At 18.9% G+C, this 13,442-nt stretch overlaps 4 protein-coding genes across 4 annotated transcripts; 1 reads left to right on the forward strand and 3 right to left on the reverse strand.

Moving 5' to 3' along the window:
• EK (ethanolamine kinase, putative) lies at positions 1–1,347 on the reverse strand (the record flags this gene model as incomplete). Its single annotated transcript, XM_028676651.1, has 1 exon — positions 1–1,347. The coding sequence occupies one exon, from the start codon at positions 1,345–1,347 to the stop codon at positions 1–3; it is 1,347 nt and encodes a 448-aa protein (XP_028533119.1).
• Positions 1,348–3,945: 2,598 nt separating this feature from the next.
• On the reverse strand, positions 3,946–4,892 carry MGE1 (GrpE protein homolog, mitochondrial, putative; the record flags this gene model as incomplete). Its single annotated transcript, XM_028676652.1, has 2 exons — positions 3,946–3,976; positions 4,105–4,892. The coding sequence occupies 2 exons, from the start codon at positions 4,890–4,892 to the stop codon at positions 3,946–3,948; spliced, it is 819 nt and encodes a 272-aa protein (XP_028533120.1).
• Positions 4,893–5,969: 1,077 nt separating this feature from the next.
• Positions 5,970–7,097, reverse strand: PRELSG_0921600 (nuclear preribosomal assembly protein, putative; the record flags this gene model as incomplete). The annotated part of the gene is made up of 3 exons (XM_028676653.1): positions 5,970–6,138; positions 6,375–6,875; positions 7,030–7,097. The coding sequence occupies 3 exons, from the start codon at positions 7,095–7,097 to the stop codon at positions 5,970–5,972; spliced, it is 738 nt and encodes a 245-aa protein (XP_028533121.1).
• Positions 7,098–8,662: 1,565 nt separating this feature from the next.
• Positions 8,663–13,333, forward strand: PRELSG_0921700 (hypothetical protein; the record flags this gene model as incomplete). The annotated part of the gene is made up of 1 exon (XM_028676654.1): positions 8,663–13,333. The coding sequence occupies one exon, from the start codon at positions 8,663–8,665 to the stop codon at positions 13,331–13,333; it is 4,671 nt and encodes a 1,556-aa protein (XP_028533122.1).
• Between the last annotated feature and the right edge of the window lie 109 nt (positions 13,334–13,442).

A 13,442-nucleotide genomic window follows, 5' to 3' on the forward strand; every position in this document is an offset into this window, starting at 1 on the left:
TTATAAATTATTGTCAATTTTGCATCTAAATATTGGTGAATATGCTGCCGATAATCTATGCAAAGCGTAGTTGACAAAATCAAAATCAATAGTTGAATGCATAGCTTGCAAGAGTGCCCATAATCCCCATATTATATGAGAAGATAAATAAAATGGTTGAATTTCATCAATTAATTTATAAATTAAATCTTCATCATCTGTTTTTAAATAATGTTTAATAAAGTGATATTCTTCATTTCTAGAAGGTATTAAATCCCATTCACAATTAAATCCTGCATATTCATTAAAATGATTAGCTATATCAAAAGCTCTTTCCATTGGACAAGAATATTCAAAATCAATAAAAGAAATAGAACCATCAATCCCATTTATAATGTTAGAAGATAAAAGATCACAATGGCACAAGACTATTGGTGATTTTTTTTGAGAACATAAATTTTCTACTTCTATTATTGTTGATTTTAACATATTAAAATCAATTAAATTTAAAATATTTTTTTTTGAATTAAATGGATGATTATTGCTTCTTTCTTCTTTTAAACAATTGAAATATTTCCATATAGTTGGCCACAAAAAGGAAGATCGATTTTTTTCAATATTTTGTAAATTTTGTAATTGTTTAAACAAAGAATCATTCAAATCAATGCTATGCAATATTCTTAATTTTTTTGCAATTTCTTTTTGAAATTCTTTTTCTTTTATATCTTCTTTTGATAAAGCATACCCTTCCATAAATTCTTCAATCCTTCCATTTGGAAAAAATACATAAATTTTTTTGGAAATGTTTATTTCACATAATATACTAGATATTTTTTTTTCTCTTTCTCTATTAATTATCTCACTAGTTTTAGGTCCATATAATCGAATTAAATATTTTTTTTCTTGTAAGTTATCTTCCACTTTAACTAAAATATTCGTTATTCCTCCTTTTATTACTTCAAAATTTAAAGAGTCAATATCCTTTTCATCTATTAAATCCTTTCCATAAAATAATAATACATATTTACAATATAAAAATAAGGCATTTTTACTTTCAAAAACATTACTAATAAAATTAGTCATAAATTCTTCTACTTTTAGATTCTTATCATCACTAACGTTTATTTTCAAATCACTTAATGTTAATGGTGTTATTCCTTGCTTACTTTTCATTTCTTTTATTTGAGAATTTGAATTATGAAAATTATTTACATTTTTTAATGTTGCATTATTTTTACTTCCTTCTTCTTTATTCTTTTTTTCTGTTTCATTTATTTTTCTTTGTTTTTCTTCCATATTGTTTAAATCGTTTTGCATATTATTGATACTATCCAATTTAAAAAAGGTTGCTTCTTTTTTTTTTAACATAATTTCTTTTTGCATATAAAAATTAAATTTATTTTTAAGAAGGAATATTACTGAAATATACAAATAAAAATGCTAATATCTAAAACAAGTACTTACGTAAATATTTTAAATGAATAAAATGAATTAAACAAATGTGTATGTAATATAAATATCAAACATCAATTTTTCTTGATTTCTAGTAAAAAATATATATAAACTTAATATGAATATATATTTAAAACATATAAAAAAAAATTAGCATTACTAATTCCATATATATATATATATATTAAGGAATAAAAATTTGACAAAAACTATTAAAAATTATGAAGATTTTTTTTTTAATTAGGTACATATATATATATATATATGTACGTAATATTTATTTCTTGATTTCTTTTATTTTTTTTTATTTAGACAATATAGTCTTTCACAAATATTTTCAGGATATTAAAACTTCAAAAATATTTAATAATAAATAAATCAATAATTATTCAAATATTTCTATTTAAAAAAAAAAAAATATGAATTATAATATATATATATATATGTTATGTATGTATGTATGTATGTATGTATGTATGTATGTGTGTATGTATATATATATATATATATATATATGTATATCTAAGTGTGTATATTTTATTTTTTTTTTATATGTTTTATTAGGAAATAATTATAAATAATAGAAAAAATTTTGTTCTGTTGTAAGGATTATTAATAGTAATTAGAATCAGAAAAAAAGATAAAATAAAAAATAAAATTATAATTAGTTTATCTTATCTCCACACACACAACAAAAAATTAAATGGAAAAATTTATTAAAAAAAATTGATAAAATTTAAACAAAAAATATATTAATGGTCTAATTTATTATTCTAAAAAAAAAAAAATAATATAATAATTATAATAATAATAAAAATAGTCAAGAAAATATTTCAAAAGTTTTTTTTTTAAGGAAGAATTTTCCTTAATATTCAAAGTTTTTTTTTTTTTCTGAATATGCTCAATTTTATTAAATAATATTTTTAGAAATTATACCCAAAAAACTTTTTTTTTTCTTTATTAGGATTTATAATTAACTATGTATATATAAATAATTTCCTTTATTTATTTATATAATTAATAAATATATATTAAGTATATACTTTTTAAAATAATTTAAATAAAAATTAAGTTTACAAAAGCTTTAACTATAAATAACCATATATATTATTGGAGTAGTAAAAGAAAAAAAATATATTTGCATAACAATTGTGCGTTAAAAAAATAAAATAAAAACATATATGTGAATAGAATGATATTTCTATATTAGTTGAAAAAATTTATTCTTTTAATATATAAGAAAAAACATGATTTTAATCAAAAGTTTTTTAATAAATATTATATTAACATTATTTGATTATATATATATATATATAATGTAAATAAAATTCTTTAATATAAATATTTCTATGAAAAATATATTAAAGAATTTTATTTGAATTAAATTTTTCTAATATATTAGTTTTTATATATGAATTAACATAAATTTATAGAAAATATGATGCTTTAATATTTAATATTTTATTTTTAGGTACTTTATATATATATATATATATATATATATATATATATATAATATTACTATAAAAAATTAAGAGTGCAAATAAAATATATTTTAAAAATTTCATAGATTATGAATAATAAAATAAAAAAAATTTAGTTTCAAAATATTCTATTTATTGAAATCTTAAATTTATTATTTTTATTATTATTTTCTACAATTTTTTAAAAAAAATAAATATTAAAAAAAAAATATTGCAATAATTTTTATAAAATTTTTATAAAAAATATATTTTATATTAATGCATTAATAACTTCTAAATTTTACGAAATATTCTATTACCAGTTTAAATATTTGTTTTTTAGCTCAACTTTATTTTTATACTAGAATAGAAAAACACTGAAAAATTTTTTTTTTTGGGGGAGGAAAAAAAAAAGAATTAATATTAATGAATCATATTATTAAGTAATTTTGTTGTGCATATATTTACATTTTTATTATTATCTTTTTTGTTATTTTTTTATACTTATAATTTAAAAATATTTTTTTTATATATGTCCTAAGAATTAATGAATTTACATTCACGATGTAAAATAAAAGATACATTTAAATAAATAGTACCTGTTAATCTGAAAAAAAAAATATTTTATTTTTTTTATTTCTAAATATCTGAAATTTCATATTTTAAATGAGTCAATTCAGTGAAAATAGAGTTATAGAATTTAATTATTATTTGGTTTATATTATTTCTAAAAATAATAAAAGTTCAAACTAGATAAAATTCAGAAGCATTATTCTATTAATGTTTTTTAAGAAACACCATAAAATAACAATTTATATATAAATTACATAAATATATCTATATAAAACATTTTAAAATTGAAAAAAAATTTAATTAGTAATTATTAAATAGAAGTTTAAAAAATCCCTCATACAAAGTTAATTAGAAATTTATAAATTACATTTTAGGTATTATTCGTTTTAAAAATATATATATAATTTCCACATATACATATAGAATTTAAAAAATATAAAAATATTTTAAATACGCGTTATCTCTTTATTTTAGAAAGTTAATTTTTCACAACTCCAACTTTAGCAGCTCTAAAAAAGTGATTTAAAGGAAAAAAAAAAAAAAGAAAAAAGAAAAAATGTGAATATATTTATAAGTGAAAAACTAATAAAAATGAATATAAAATAAAAAAATGCATAAAAGAATATTAATAACTTACCTTAATATTCTGTCTTTTATTTTATATCCTTGTTGAATGACTGTTGCAACTGTTCCTTTTTCTTTCGTATTATCATTTATTTCAAAAAGGGCTTCATGAAATAGTGGATTAAATTTTTCATTAATAGGATTATATTTATTTATTCCATATTTATTAAAAATATTATGAAGTATAGTTTCAGTCATTTGAATTCCCTTATATATATTACTAATTTCTTCATTTTGTTTTAATGACTCTTCATTTATATTTTGAATAGCTAAAGAAAGATTATCAGCTACATCCAATAATGATTTGGCAAAATTTGTTATGCAATATACTTTATTATTTTCAATTTCTTTTATATATCTATTTCTTAAGTTTTCATTTTCTGCTAAAACAGATAAATATTTTTCTTTCAGTATTTTGTTATCTATTATTTTTTCATCCATATCTTTCTTTGTTTTTTTAATTTCTTTAATTAAATCAATTTTATTAAAATTTTCATAATCAATTTCTTCAATGTTTTTTTCAATACTTTTTGTTTCATTTTTGTTTATAGAATCTTCATTTTCTATGGGATCATTTTCTTTTTCATTATTTTTTATTTCTGCCTCTTTTTTAAATTGCTCTCCATTGTTATATGCTCTATCATTCATTGATGATGTGCTGTATGATTGATATCCAATTTTTTTATGTGTATCTCTAAAAAAATTTGTAAAATATTTTTTAGAATGAAACAACTGCATTCCATCTAAATTTGAAGAGTATCTAGCAATAGATGCCCTCTTGAAAAAATTTGAGTATTTCATAATTAATAAAAAAAAAAGATGAATAATTTAATTTAAAAAAAATATTAAAATTTAATAAAAAATTCCTAATTAATAAATTAAAAGAAAATAAATTTTTTAAAAGAGGTTTTTTAATTTTTTGCACTAAATTCTTTTTAAAATTTTAAGAAAAATTTTTAACTAATTAAATAAACAAATAAAAAGAATTCTTTAAAATTATTTATAGTTATATTAAATATTAAAAAAAAAAAAAAAAAAATTAAAAGTATATCATTTTAAAGAATACGAATTAAAATCTTCTATAAAATGTTCTTGAAAAACTTTTAAAAAAATCTTAAAAAAAAAAAAAATTTCAAATGTGTTATAAAAACAAAATTATTTGAAAAATATGAAGATTTAAGTTGCGTTAAGCAAACTTATGATTATCAAAAATACAATATATAGTGTTTATTTTATTTTATTATCATAATTTTTTTTTTTTAATTAAATTTTAATTTATATGTAAATTGTTTATCACATATAACATCTTTATAACCATTATAAAGAAATGATCTTCAGTTGATATATAAAATACTGAAGAAAAAAAAAAAATCTTTGATCATAGTTTATTTTATTTTTTTCCTTTTAATATTACAAATAGTTTGCTTTTTACAATATTAAATATATTGAATCGTAATAATAGTTCAATGTTTATTTATTTATAAGTACATATTTATATGATAAAATAAAAAGATTCTTAGAAATAGGTTTCGTAAAGTTCAATAATTTTTACCAAATTCATAACTTTTTTTTTTTTTTTATTTATTAAAATAATATAAAGTAAATTATAAATTTTATTTAATACCAAAAAAAAAAAATTTAATTAATAATCAAATGTCTTTAAGTTAAAGGAATGTATATTTCAAATAAAGAAAAATAAAATATATTGATTTTAATAATATTTAGGCTTTCATTAAAGTATTTTTTGCTAAAAGAAAGATACAACTATGCAATTATATATAAATAAAATACTTAAATTCTAAAATAAGGGATATATATAAATTATTTTTTTAAAAAATATTTTTTCATTGAAATAAAAGTATGTACTTTATGCGCATACTAGAAAGATTTTAAAACAATAGCAGCTAATTTATTATTTTGGTTTATTTCATCTTTTGGTAAACGATTTTCACATTTTTGTTTTATTACATTATTTTTTATATTCATTTTTTTTTCTTTTTTTAATTTTTTGTCCTCTCGTCCAAATGTCGAGGATGAAACTTGTGCCCTAGCAAAGAATAAAATATAAATATAAATATATATATTAGTAGATAATAAGTATTATTATAAAATAATAGGAATAAATAATTTTAGAAATGAATAAAAAATATACTGACAAAAACTTATGTGAAATATTAAAAACCTATATAATTTATATATATATATATTTCGAATTTTAAATATTCTTAATTTTGTTAAAAAAAAAACATTTATATATTATTATTTTTTTTTTTTTTCTTTTACATTTTAAGGTTGTCAATTAAATTTTCTCTTTTTCTTTTTTGTCTTTGTATGTATTTTATATCTTCATTGGATATCCCCTTTTGATCAAATTTATTCTTCATTTCTCTCATTTTCTGTTTCATTTTTTTAATCTCTTTTTCCTCTTCTTTTTTTTCAAAAGGATCTTCATAAGAGTCTTCGTTATCCTTAAATTCATGTACAAAGTTTGATTTTTCTTCATTTTCTTTTATATGCTTCTTTTGGTAACGCCTAACCCACCCTTTCGAATTTTTATCAAAAATTAATCCACTTCTATTTTTTTTTTTCATTAATCTCTTTTCAGAATACATTTCCCATTTTGTGCTTTTTTTCATTTTAGGAATTTTTGAATATCTCGGTATGTTAAAATAATTATTTTTTGTTAAAAAATAAATTATTTCATCATTACCATTTTTTTCGCTTTTTAATTCATTTATTTTTTTAATAATGGAATATAAGTTTTCTTCTACTTTTAGCTTAATACTAAAGAGAAAAAAAAAAGAGAATAAAAATGTAAAACCTATGTATACATATATATATTATAAAAAATTATTATGTGTTCTATATGTCATTATATTTTATTCTACTTATTTTCAATATATTTTTATGTATTTTTATTTGTATTTTATTTCATTACTTATCTTCTTCATTAATTATTGAATTATCATAAGCCAAAAGATGTTGTGAGCAAAATTCTATTTCCATTTTTTCTTTAAAAAATTTGTATTTTTATTATCAAAAGAATAATGAATAAATATATATGAAAAAAAAAAAAAAAATAAAAGTAAATTACTTATATAAATAAATATATATATTTATATTTTGTCTTTAAAAATGATTAAAATAAATTAAAAAATGTCATATTTTTATGTATGATTTTGGTATGAATTTTTAAAAAAACTTATCGGTTTTTATCAACGTTTTATTCGAGCATCGAAAATAAAAATATTTTGATTTTTTTTTTTTTTTTTTTTTTTTTGTTTCGAATTATCCTTTTTACATTTTTTTACTTTATTTTACTTTTTTTTTTTCTAAATTTTAATTGAATAAATTCATAATAAAAAATAAAAGGAATGAATATTTATTTCAAGAAATTAATTTAAGAAAAAATTTATAAAATATTTTAGGTACTTTTTATAATAATAAGTTTTGTATATATTCATTTCTAAATATTTTTTTTTATTCATATATATATATATACATACTACATGAAATATATATTTAATATAAATTATAAAATTAGGTTTTTTTTTTTATTTTAACTTGTAAAATATATTTTTTTTATTATCTTTTTTTTTTTTTTAATTTAATAATTACATAGTGTTGCAATTAAGAATATTTAAGGAATATTATTCTATGTAGTTTCTTATGTGAATAAAATTATTTTTTAAATTATGAAACATTGGTTATATGAGACGAATTAATAAAAAAAAAAATGTCAAATCTTAAAATAATAAGATTGAGGGTTTGCTATTTGTATTAAGATAAAAAATATAATAATAAATGGATTACGAGCTATAGAGCTTTAGTCGATTTATGCACAAAATATATTTTTTAAATTGTTTTTTTACTATATTTTCGAAAATTTTATTATATAAAATGTTCAAAAAAAAAAAAAAAAAAAAAAAAATCTCTGCCTGAAGAAAATAAATAACAAATGTGAATTCATCAAGAATATTTTTATAACAATAAATAAAAAAAAAAAATATACATAATTATATATATTTATATAAAAATAACAAAGAAAATATAATTTATACAAAACAACTCAATTCCGTTATACATATAAGTATTTTTATATGAATAATATATAAATCAAATTTTTTTTTTTTTTTTTTTAAAGAAAATCATATTCATTGTTTGGCAATTGTTTAACTTTTTTTATAAGGGTAACAAGTTCCTACAGTAAACGGATTGACATTACAGTTTTTAGTAAATTACGTAAAGTTACATTTTTTTTTTAATTTTTCTATTAAAAAAAAAAAAGAAAAAAAAAACTAAAAAAATATTTTTTTTTTTTTTTTTTTTTTTTGATTTAAGTGTTACTATTTATTGTAAATCATCAAAATCTAATTATTCTAAAGTTAAAATTGGCCTATTAGAAGGAAAAAAAAAAAAAAAAAAGTAAAACTCTTTTTAATATTTTATATAAAAAGTATTAAAAAAAAAATAAAATAAAAAGTAGAAGAACTAGGATATGTAACATTTTTTTTATTTTACTTTTTATTCCATTTAAATTTATGCTTAAAATATAAGTGGCATAACAAAAAATGAAAACTAGAAAAATTTCGGAATTAAAGAAAATAAAAAAAAAAAAGAAAAAAAATATAATTGATAATAATTTAAAAGAATTTTATAAAAATAGTGAAAATAATATTACTGAAAAAATTGAAACCGAAAAAATGGATACAAAAGATAAGAAAATTTCAAAAAGTACAGAAATACATGAAATCTATATGAAAAATTCAACAACTAAAAAAAAACAGTTAGAAAAAAATTTAAGAAATTTAGAAAAATTTAAGATTTTAAATGAAAATAAAAATGAAGAAAATAATAATATTAACATAGATATTAACAAAATAAAAGAAATAAAAAATTTTTTTAATAAAAAAAATGATATGTATAAAAATAAAAAAAGAAAAAATTCTCAGGAAGTTATTTCAGTCAAATTCAATGAATTCAAAATAGATAAGAAAAATTTTTATGAAAACAAAAAAAAAAATAGTGAAAATGATATAAAAACTCGAAATTCATCAAAGAATATTCTAAAAAAAAAAATGGTCGAAAATGTTGAAAAGGAAAATAAAATACTGCGTAAGTTATTGATAGAAAAAAATATAATTGAAGAGAACCTATCCAATAATTTAATAGAAATACATAAAGAAAAATTGACTAACGATGAAAGAAGATTGAAGAATTATGTGTTCTCTAAAATGACTGAAAACGAAAAATCAAAAAAAAAAAAAGATATTATGATGAAAAAAAAAAGAAATAAAAAATTTAAGTTAACGGAAATTAGAAGGTATATAGATACAAAAAAAAAAGAGAAAAATTTAATTGAAGATGATATATTTAAAAATATTGATGAAATAAATGAGAATATAAAAAATAAAATAGAAATAAATAAATTAAATAAAATCAAATATAATCATGATATTGAAAAAAAAAAAAAAAATGAAAAAAATAAAAAAAAAATAACTGATAAGATTGTTGATGTAAAAAGTGAAAATAATAGCATGTATGGAAAAGAAAAGGGAGAGAAAAAAAAAAAAAAAGGAAATTTAATAGACAAAAAAAATGATGAAACAAATAATACAAAAATTAATAAAATTTTTAAATCTTTGAGAAAACAAATTAGAAGTAAGAATAAAAAATTAAACTTCATTGAAGGTTCAAAAATGAAAAATATAAAAAATAATAATAATATTAATGGAGAAATAAACTTAAATATAATTAAACCAATTTTAGATAATAATGAAAATGAATTGCATTTGATAAATAAAAATGATATTGATATCAAAAACGGTTTAAATACAAAAAAGAGTGAATTATTAAACTTGAAAATTTTTTTAAGAGAAAAGAATAAAGCTAATGAGGAAGAAGATCAAAAAGAGAAAATTATTGATAAGAGAAAACAATATCAATTAAAGATAGATGATGAAAAAGACAACAGTGAAATGGGAAATAATGAATTAGATAAATTATATAAAAAAATTAATAAAAGGAAAATAAAAAAAGAAACTGAGGAAATCTTCAAATATGAGCAAGATAATAAAATTGTTAAATTAATTTCTATTTCAAAAGATATTTCAAAAAATAATATAATTATAAATAATGACACGCATAAATCTAAATATCTAGACAATGGAATAAAAAGCAAATTAGAAAAGTTAAAAAATTCTCATAAGAAAAAAAATAAAAAAAAAATATATAGTTTAAATTTTGAGGATTTGTCTGTAAATGATATTGAAAAAAGGAGTGAGAAAAAAAATATCATAAAAGAAACTAAAGAAAACGAAATAGAAGAAGAAAATACAAAATTAAAAAGAAAGGAGATTGTTAAAAAGAAGAGTGCTACATATAAAGAAAATAACGAAAAAAGTAAGAAAAAGGGTAATAAAGAAGAAGATAATGAGAGGAAAAGTTTTAATTATCAAATTAAAAATATTTTTAAAGAAATAAATACAAGAAATAATAAGAAGCAAAGATTACAAGGGAATACTGTTCAAAATATAAATAAAAGACCAAAAAAAAATAGTAATATTCTAAATAAAAGCAATTCTTTAATTGAAAATATACAAAATTTAATATCAAAAAATGAAAATAATATTTTGACATTTGTTTCATTAGAAAATGAAACGAAAAAATATAGTGGGAATATTAAAAACATTAGTAAAATAAAAGAAATAATTAATGCTAAATCAAAGAAAGAAGTCAAAAAGGTAAATTTTAAAAGTAAAAATATTAATAAAAAAGAAAAAGAAATAGAGAAAAGAAATAGAAAAGAAATAGAAAAAGAAAAAGAGAAAGAAAAGGAAAAAGAAAAGGAAAAAGAAAAGGAAAAAGAAAAGGAAAAGGGGAAAAAAAAAGAGCGAAGTATAAAAATATATTCACAAAAAAAAAGAAAAATAAATGAAAAAAGAAATTCCTTTTTTGAAAAATCAAAAAAAAATGCAAATATGAAGCAAAAAGAAGTAAATGGAGAAATTGAAGAAAAAAATGAGGGAAGAGTTATCCATAAACAATTAAAGACAAAAAAAGAGATAGAAAGAGGAAAACAGAAAGAAACAGAAAAATCCAAAAGTCAGGAGAGAGTTGCAGAGAGAGTAATAGAGAAAAAAAAGAAGAAAAACGAAAAGGAAATTGAAGTGATACCTGAAAAAGAAGTAAAAAAAGAGAAGGAAGTAGAACAAAAAGAAAATGAGGATGAAGAAAAACAAGGAGAAGAAAGAGAAAAACTAAGTGAAGGAGAAGGAGAAAAACAACAAGAGAGAGAAGAAAAAAAACAAGATCAAGAAGAAAAAGGATATGAAGAATTAGAGCAAGAAAGAGAAAAAGAGAGAGAAGAAGAAGTAATAGAATCAGAAGAAAGAGAAGTTGAGATGGAACAAAAAGAAATAAAGCAAGAAAAAGAGGATGAAGAGAAAGATGCTGAAGAAAATGAAGAAATATCAAAAGAAAAGAAACAAAAAGAACAAGAAAAGGAAATAAAAAAAGGAGAAGTAAAAAGAGAGGAAATAGAAAAAAAAGGAGATGATGAAAAAGAAGAAAAAGATGAAGAAGAAAAGGAAAAGAAAGAAAAAGAAAAAGAAAAAGAAAAAGGTGAAGAATATGATGTAGTGGAAACAGAAAAGGAAGAAGTAAAACTAAAGAAAAAAGTACAAGAAGAAGAGGAAGAGGAAGAGGAAAAGGAAGAAGAAAAAGAAAAAATTGAAGAAGAAAAGGAAGAAGAAAAAGGAGAAGTAAAGACAAAGGAAAAAATACAAGAAGAAGAGAAAGAAAAAGATGAATCTGGGGAAGAAGAAAAAAATGATGAAGTAGAAGAAGAAAAGGATGAAGTAGAAGAAAAAGATGAAGAAAAAGAAGAGGGAGCTGAAGAAGAAGAAGAAGAAGAAGAAAAAGAAAAAAAAGAAAAAGAAAAAGATGAAGTAAAAGAAAAAGAGGAAGAAAATGAAGAAAAAGAAAAAGATGAAGTAAAAGAAAAAGAGGAAGAAAATGAAGAAAAAGAAAAAGAAAATGAAAAAGATGAATCTGGGGAAGAAGAAGAAAAAAATGATGAAGTAGAAGAAGAAAAAAATGATGAAGTAGAAGAAGAAAAGGATGAAGAAGTAGAAGAAGAAAAGGATGAAGAAGTAGAAGAAGAAAAGAGTGAAGAAGTAGAAGAGGAAAAGGATGAAGAAGTAGAAGAAGAAAAGAGTGAAGAAGTAGAAGAGGAAAAGGATGAAGAAGTAGAAGAAGAAAAGGATGAAGAAGTAGAAGAGGAAAAGGATGAAGAAGTAGAAGAAGAAAAAAGTGAAGAAGTAGAAGAGGAAAAGGATGAAGAAGTAGAAGAAAAAGAAAAAGAAGAAGAAAAAGACAAAAAGGAAAGGAAAAATCAAGATGATATAGATGAAGAAGATGAGATGGAAGAAAAAGATGAAGTAGAAGAAAAAGATGAAGTAGAAGAAAAAGATGAAGTAGAAGAAAAAGATGAAGTAGAAGAAAAAGATGAAGAAAAAGAAAAAGAAGAAATAGAAGAAAAAGAAATAGAAGAAGAAGAAGAAGAAAAAGAAGAAGAAAAAGATGAAGTAGAAGAAGAAGAAAAGAAAGATGAAGTAGAAGAAGAAGAAAAGAAAGATGAAGTAGAAAAAGAAGAGAAGAAAGATGAAGTAGAAAAAGAAGAGAAGAAAGATGAAGTAGAAAAAGAAGAGAAGAAAGATGAAGTAGAAGAAGAAGAAGAAGAAGAGGAAGATAAGAAAGATGAAGTAGAAAAAGAAAAAGATGAAGTAGAAGAAGAAGAGAAAGAAAAAGAAGAGAAAGCTGAAGAGGAAGTAAAAGAAAAAGAAAAGGAAGAGAGAAAAAAAGATGAAGCTGAAGAAGAGGAAGAAGATGTAGAAGAAGAAGAAACAGAAACTGAAACAGAAACTGAAACAGAAACAGAAACAGATACAGAAACAGATGATGAAGAAATAGAAAAAAAAGAAATTGAACATAAAAAAAAAAAAGAGAAAAGGGAAAATGAAATTACACAAAATGATGAAATAGAACAAGAAATAAAGGAAAAAGAACAACAAAAAAATAGAAAATCAAATGATGAAGAGGATAAAGAAACAGAAAGAGATGATATAAGTAATGAAAAAAGAGAAAAGTCAGAAGAAGGGCTAACTGAAGGGATGAAAGAAGATAATAAAAAGCAAGAAAATCAAAATAAAGAAACAAAATATGAAGAAAAAAACATATAAGAATCATTTGAAGAAATAAATAAAGAAAATTATGAGAAAAAAAAAATACGGAGAAAAAGTGAATTTGGAAAATATAAAAAACAAGGAGAAGAAATAGAAGATACTACAT

Source organism: Plasmodium relictum (genome assembly GCF_900005765.1).
Source record: "Plasmodium relictum strain SGS1 genome assembly, chromosome: 9".
In the NCBI taxonomy this organism is placed as follows: domain Eukaryota; phylum Apicomplexa; class Aconoidasida; order Haemosporida; family Plasmodiidae; genus Plasmodium; species Plasmodium relictum.